The sequence below is a fragment of the Spermophilus citellus genome (assembly GCF_964194105.1).
Source record: "Spermophilus citellus genome assembly, chromosome: 5".
Taxonomy (NCBI): domain Eukaryota; kingdom Metazoa; phylum Chordata; class Mammalia; order Rodentia; family Sciuridae; genus Spermophilus; species Spermophilus citellus.
The window spans coordinates 85092246-85099301 of NC_138186.1; the positions used below are offsets into that span (position 1 = coordinate 85092246).

The 7056-nt window shown below is 42.0% G+C and overlaps 1 protein-coding gene across 1 annotated transcript; it reads left to right on the top strand.

Annotated features, from left to right (window-relative positions):
• Window positions 1-2863: 2863 nt before the first annotated feature.
• On the top strand, window positions 2864-4861 carry LOC308650175 (MAP/microtubule affinity-regulating kinase 3-like; the record flags this gene model as incomplete). The annotated part of the gene is made up of 1 exon (XM_081296185.1): window positions 2864-4861. The coding sequence occupies one exon, from the start codon at window positions 2864-2866 to the stop codon at window positions 4859-4861; it is 1998 nt and encodes a 665-aa protein (XP_081152311.1).
• Window positions 4862-7056: the final 2195 nt, after the last annotated feature.

Genomic DNA, 7056 nt, shown 5'->3' on the forward strand with positions numbered 1-7056 from the left:
TATGCAGAAGTTTCACTCCTTAAATGAAATATTGCTCTGATGAAGTTCAAAACTTCAAAAATGAAACCAGGAATGTTTGTTCTTTACTGATTTAATTAATACAATATCATCACTGAGGAATTGGGTTACACAAATAGAGAATATGTTTTCTTTTTTTGTTGAAAACAAATTGTACCCAAGTTTCAAAAGGCAGAGAGAGCACTAGTGTTCACCATATGAAACCACAAATAAAATAATGAAAAAGTTTGTTTTGCAGTAACTTTTTGCTGGATTTATTTTTATTATAAAAATTTGACAATTATAAGAACATTTATTGGAACTATTGGTACAAGGACAAAATGTCTCAGTTATGTGTTTAGTAGTGAAAAAGAGCTCAACTGAATGTGAATTGTATGAACTAGTATAAACCAAAAGATGGGAATACTGATTGATACATTCCATCCTCTTCAAAGTGTGGATGGAATTATATAAATGATGGTCAAATTAAAAATTTAAGTTTGTGTTATTCAGTTTTTCATTGCTGTGTCTATAGTAACTGACAAGAACGATTTAAAAGAGAAGGAGTTTATTTTGACTCATGGTTTCAGTGCATTTCCTACATGGGGCTGAGGCAGAACATCATGGCAGAAGGGTTTGACAGAAGAAATCTTGTCAGCCAGGGCAGCTGGCAAACAGAGAGGCAGTGGAAAGAAGGGTCCGGGGGCAGATATAGTCCCAAAGGCATGCCCCCCAGTGACCTACTTCCTCAAGCCATGCCTCTTGATAATTTTCACCATGATCCAGTAAATCCATTCAAATTATAAATCCATCAGATAGATTAATCCACTAATGAAGTCAGAGTCCTCATGATTATATCATTGCCTAAAATATCCATCTCTGAATCTTTCTTGGGGACCATATTTCAACAAATGAGCTTTTTGTGGGGGGCATTCTAGATCCAAAAGATAATTAAGTTACTCTTTTTTTCCTCATAAGTATCATGCCCAATTAATTAGTCCACACTTAAATGACACATGAGCATCTATGTGTCCTCCATTCTCCCTATTCAGACTCTTCCTCAAAAGTGGGTCAGTGCTTTAGTGCTTTGATATATTAGTGGACTTCTCTTCTGACTGTGCCATCTTCAGACATGAAAAGCTTTGTAAGCATATTGAAAATTGTGCCATCATCCACTTGCATTTAAAAATTTTAAAAAGAAGATTATGCATCAGAATGCCTGTTCTGGGGCCTGTCATGAATATTTAAAAAAAAAATTCCATGAAGCTATAATGTAGAGCAACTGACCTATTGAGAACAACTAACATTTAGGAAGGAATCAAATATCTTCTATAAAAAGGAAAAAGAACAAATGTATGAAGTACTATTATAAATATTCATTTTAGCTGTAGCTATTATTACTTTTATTAATACTAACATCACCATGATATTACTATTTTTTTAATTTAGAGAAGTTGAAGGGATATTGAGTCATATGATGTTTATTTTCATATTTTCTTTATTTCTCAACCAGCTTTCTTCTATCAGATAATAAATGTGAAAAAAGCCTTTGCATATATTTATATTATACTGTATTTTGTGACACAATATAATATGATATTTATTGTATGTGGTAAGAGTAGTATGCTTATAGTATCATCGTAATACAGAAGTTAATCCGGTTTCAAGGGGTTAGAAATGAGGTTGAATGAATGCTATGGAAATAAAAGAGGGCATTTGAGTTGTACTTTACTCATGTAAAGACCATTTCATGGCTTCCTGACTTCTCTAGTCTTTTTAAAAAAATCTATTTTTAGAAAATAGGAGAAAAATAGATACCATTTTAGTGGGATCTACTTACCTTTTTAAGATCAGCAATATAAAAATGAGTCAATGATTAATACAATTTTCACTTTGAGAAATAAAGGCATTTGGGAAATTACAGCTTACAGTTTACAAAATATGGTTTTAACATAAAAGATTTTTTAAATTTCTATACATATTTTTGTACTTATAAATGTATCTTTAAAATATTATTTGCACATCTATGCAAACTGTAGAAGAAATTAGTCTAATTTCTGATTAAGAATAGATATAAGTGCCAGATTCTACAATGTATTTTCATTTACGTTTCGGCTTTTAGAAATCTATTCAGTGTTTTTATTGGAGTGTATTAGTTAAAAAAAAGACATCCATTTACTTCAAATCAGAGATAATTATGAAAGTATTACTACTGCAGAATTACAGAATATTTGAATGAAGTGTATGTTGCTTGAATTGGTACATTGTTATGAGAGAGGTTTAGAACTACCTTTGATGGTATTAGGTTTAAATCTCATTCAAACTTTGTGAATATAGGTATTCACTTAAAATTTCTTGCCTGTCTTGTCACCATTACATGAAAATTCTTTATGTTCTATCAAGGTTTTTAGATCCAAGCCAAGCATATAGTAAGCACTGAAGTCATATTTTCTTTATTCTTTATTTTTGTCTTCTGAGCCTTTAGAAGGGCTTCCTGGTACCATTTTTTTTTATTGGTTGCTCAAAACATTAGGCCTTGGTCCACTTAGGGTACATATGACCCCTCTTTATGCAGTCAGTACCTTTATGACTGCATTGACTGCCTAGGAGATAATAGAATGAGAATTCTAGAAATGAGTGGACCTAGAACCACTCCTCATTTGCCTTTTGGCCTTTGATGTTCCCAGAGCGAGTTTTTGAACTGGGCACGATATTTGTTGGTAAAAGGCAGTTGTGGCTGTTTTTTCCCCAACCCATCTCCAACTCTCTCCTTGTTTTCCCCCACCCCCTGTCCTTGCCTAGCCCTCACCTATCCTAACTTTTCCAGTGACACCCAGACCCATCGATCATCAACTTGGGTCAAACCATGCACCCCTCGCATGGAGCTAGACGGGCAGAAGACACCTCCCAGACCGGGCACTCTGGAGCACAGCGCCGAAAATCCACAGCTTCCTCTGCAGGTGAACAGCCTCGCATTGGAGATTATAGAGTCCTGAAAACCCTCGGCAAGGGGGCCTTCGCCAAAGTCATGCTGGCCCGTCACGTCGTCACAGATAAAGAAGTGGCAATCAAGATCATCGATAAGAGACATCTGAAGCCACAAGTCCTCCAAAAGATGTACAGAGAGGTGAGAATCCTCAAGATGTTAGACCACCCACACATCCTGAAGCTCTATGAAGCTCTGGACTGCGAAAAAGCACTCTGTTTGGTCCTGGAGTACGCCAGTGGAGGGGAAGTTTTGGACTATCTGGCCAACAAAGGAAGGCTGCAGGAAGAGGAGGCAAGATCATTATTCCGGCAGATCGTGTCTGCAGTCCAATATTGTCACCAAAAGCAGGTCGCCCACCGAGACCTGAAGGCGGAGAATCTGTTATTAGACGGGCACATGAACATCAAGCTAGCCGATTTTGGACTCAGCAACGAGTTTACACTCGGGTGTAAACTCGACACGTTTTGCGGCAGTCCGCCCTATGCAGCTCCAGAGCTCTTCCAGCGCATAGAGTATGATGGTCCAGAAGTGGATGTGTGGAGTCTTGGCGTGGTTCTGTACACCCTAGTCACCGGGTCGCTTCCTTTTGTTGGGCACAATGTCAGAGAAATCAGAGACAGGGTGCTACAAGGTAGATACCGAATCCCTCTGTACATGTCAACAGAATGTGAAGATCTGCTGAAACGCTTGCTGGTGCTCAATCCAACTAAGCGAAGCACCCTGGCCGAAATTATGGGAGACAGGTGGATCAACAGAGGCCTTGATGTCCTCCAACCCTTTGTTGGTCCAGGGGTGGCCATCTCCCATAGAAACATCTCGTTGGCTAAGGTGCAGCCAAGCAGGGTCCTCAGAAAGAGCACCAGCTGGCCTCCTCAACGCAAAGTGCAGCGAAGCGTTTCCACTGAGAAGCAGACACAGTCCCTGGACCATGCTGGAACTGGGCCATATCCGACCAGCACTGCCCAGAGTCACCTCAGAGAACATCAAATGGCCTCCCAGAAATCCGGCGGCAGTGCTGTGGGAGGAAAGGGAATTTCTCCAGCCAGGCCCGTACCTGGGATCACCATCAGTCCCAAGGAGCTGGAGACTCCTGAATTCAAGAAAATGCCTGCTGCCTACAAGAGCAGCACACCATCTGGAGGGAGGACACTGTGGAGTAAGTATATCTGCCGCAAAACAACAAAAGCAGACACACGTTCAGTTAGCCGGAATGGTCAGAACAACAGCACCTTCCCTGCTCAGAGCCCTCCAGCGACTTCAACCCACAGTGTCCCAAGTACCTCCACCCGGGGCTGCATCTGCTTCCCCAGAGCCAGTGCCCTTCGTCGAATGTTCCACCGCCAGCCCCGGGAATGCCAAACTGCAACACGCGAAGGTCCTCTTGCCTCACCCAGCTGCTTCCATCCAGCTGAAGAATTGCCCCAGACTCAGAGAGGCACCACTTGTGGTTTTACATCTAAATTCACAAGAAGGCCTCCAGCTGAGTCTGAGAAGACCCTGAGATATAAGGGCTCAAGTCATCATGTCTCTGCTGAGCAGAGAAAGGAGAACCAACAAGCAAAACCTCGCTCCCTGCACTTCACCTGGAGCATGAAAATCACCAGTGCCATGGATCCCAGTGACATCATGAGGGAAATCCGCAGGGTGCTGGATGCCAACAACTGCCAGTATATGCACAAGACGCCCTTTCTGCTCTTCTGCATCCATGGAGATGGGTACACCGAGGAAGTGGTGCAGTGGGAGATGGAGGTATGTAAACTCCCCAGACTATCTCTCAACGGGGTCCGATTAAAGCCGATATCCAAAAAATCAAAGGCCTTCAAAAATATGGCTTCGAAAATTGCCAGTGAGCTCCAACTGGAACCCAGTCATTAGAACCAAAATGAAGCAGCAACACTGCTGCTTCTATATGTCCTCAGGACATATAGAATAACATCTAGGCAATTGTTGGGAGCAGTGACTAAATTAGGGTTTTCTCTAATTGTCCCGGGAGGTGATGCCCCTCGTGGGAATTCTTGATGCAAGGCGCTGGTCAAGACTGCCCAGTTACTTGGGTTAAGACCTGTTCCACCTAGGGAGGTATTCAGTTCTTGAACTTGTGGTTCAGGTGGCAGGGCTCAGCGGTGGAACGTTATGGGCACAAGCTGCTACTCATAATTGGACTGGTCATACATATGACATTGGTTTTGATGGCTTTGTCCAAATTTTCTCACACACACACAAAAAAAAACCTTTTAAGGATAAAACTTGTGTAACAAACGTGTTGAGCTGGCTCCTGACCGTTGCACTCTACCAGAGTGTAATGGACACCAAGTTCCAGCTTTTTCACCCCTTGGATTTCTGTCTTTTCTCATCCCCCATGGCCCCTCATCTGGTTTCCTCAATCAACCACCCTGCAGGTGGCAGGAGATGGGACCCAAACAGGCTATTACACTGTGGAGTGCAATGACCACAAGCCATCTCAGTGTGATCAATGAAAGGGGTTTTGGGAGAAAGTTTGTGCAAAGCAAGCCCAACCAGGGTCATAAATAGGGGCAACCCGATTATGATGACCAGCTTGCTTTGATAAACTTCTAACTCCCACACCTGGCATCCAAACCTCATGGTCAAGAAGTGAAGAACTCCATGAGTGTCACAGAACCTCTGTTTGAACAGATGGTTCCCATAGCAACTGGGACGTCTCAAGGGGTGCTTTCCCACTGAGAGTTCCCAAGACAGCCTTTGGCTTTGTCACAGAACATTTCAAAAACACTAATCCGATGCTTCAGAGAGGCATTGTCATTTCCAACTTCCATCTTCTACATCATGACCTGAAAATCTGAGGTGAAGAACACCACACCTGGGAGTGGAAGCGGGTCTTTACTATGAATGCCCTAAAGTCATGGGACGCCGAAAAAGAAAAAAAAAGAGAGAAAGCGGCATTTGAGACATGCCAATTCCTAACAGTACAGTGCTCCATCAATGGCTTTCATTTCAGAGGTACTCCATCTCTCCTTACATGCTCTCCATTGAATGATCCCAAGACAGCCATTGCCTCTGTCACAGACCTGTAAAGAACCCTAATGCAGTTGCTGCCTCAGACAGTCATTGTCATTTCCATCTTCCATCTTCTACATCATGACAGTAAAATCTGAGGAAAAGAACACCACGACTGGGAGGGGAAGCTGCAGTTTCCTATGAATGCCCTAAAATCAAGGGACACCAGAAATGTAAAAAAAAAAAAAAAAGAAAAAAAAAGAGCCATTTAAGACCTGCAAATTCCTAACACTACAGTGATGCATTAAAGGCTTCCATTTCAGTGGTAATCCATTTCTCCTAACAGATTCTCCATTGAATGTTTCCAAGACATCCATCGCATCTGTCAGATCATTCAAGAACACTAATCCAGTTGCTGCTTCATACTAGCATTGTTGTTAGTATCTTCCACACCCGAGGTGGAAGCTGGCCTTACTATGAAAGACCTAAAGGTCATAGGATCCTGAAAAAGAAAGAATGACCCATTTGAGACCTGAAAATTCCTAACAGTTCAGTGCTCCATCAATGCCTTTCAGTTTACAGGTTATATGTCTCTTCTAACATGCTCTCCACTTCATGTTTTCAAGATAGACATTGCCTCTGTCACAGAAGATTTCAACAACATTAACCTAGCTGCTGCTTCAAACAGTCATTGTCATTTCCATCTTTCATCTTCAACAGCATGACAGTAAATTTGGGGGAAAATACTCCAAACCTGGGGTGCATTCTGCCTGTACGCTGAATGCCCTGAAGTCATGGAACCCCCAGAAGAAAGAAAGACCCATTGGAGACCTGCCAATTCCTAACAGTTCAGTGCACCTTCATTGGCTGTCACTTCTGAGGTCATACATCTCTACTAACATGCTCTTCATTTAATGTTCCCAAGACAACCATTGACTGTCACAGAAATTCTCAGAACCCTAATCCAGTTGCTGCTCCACACAGGCATTGTCTCTTCCTTCTTCCATCTTCTACATCATGACACTGAAATCTGAGGAAAAGAACACCATGCCTGGGAGTGGATGCTGGCCTTTACTATGAAAGACCTAAAGTCA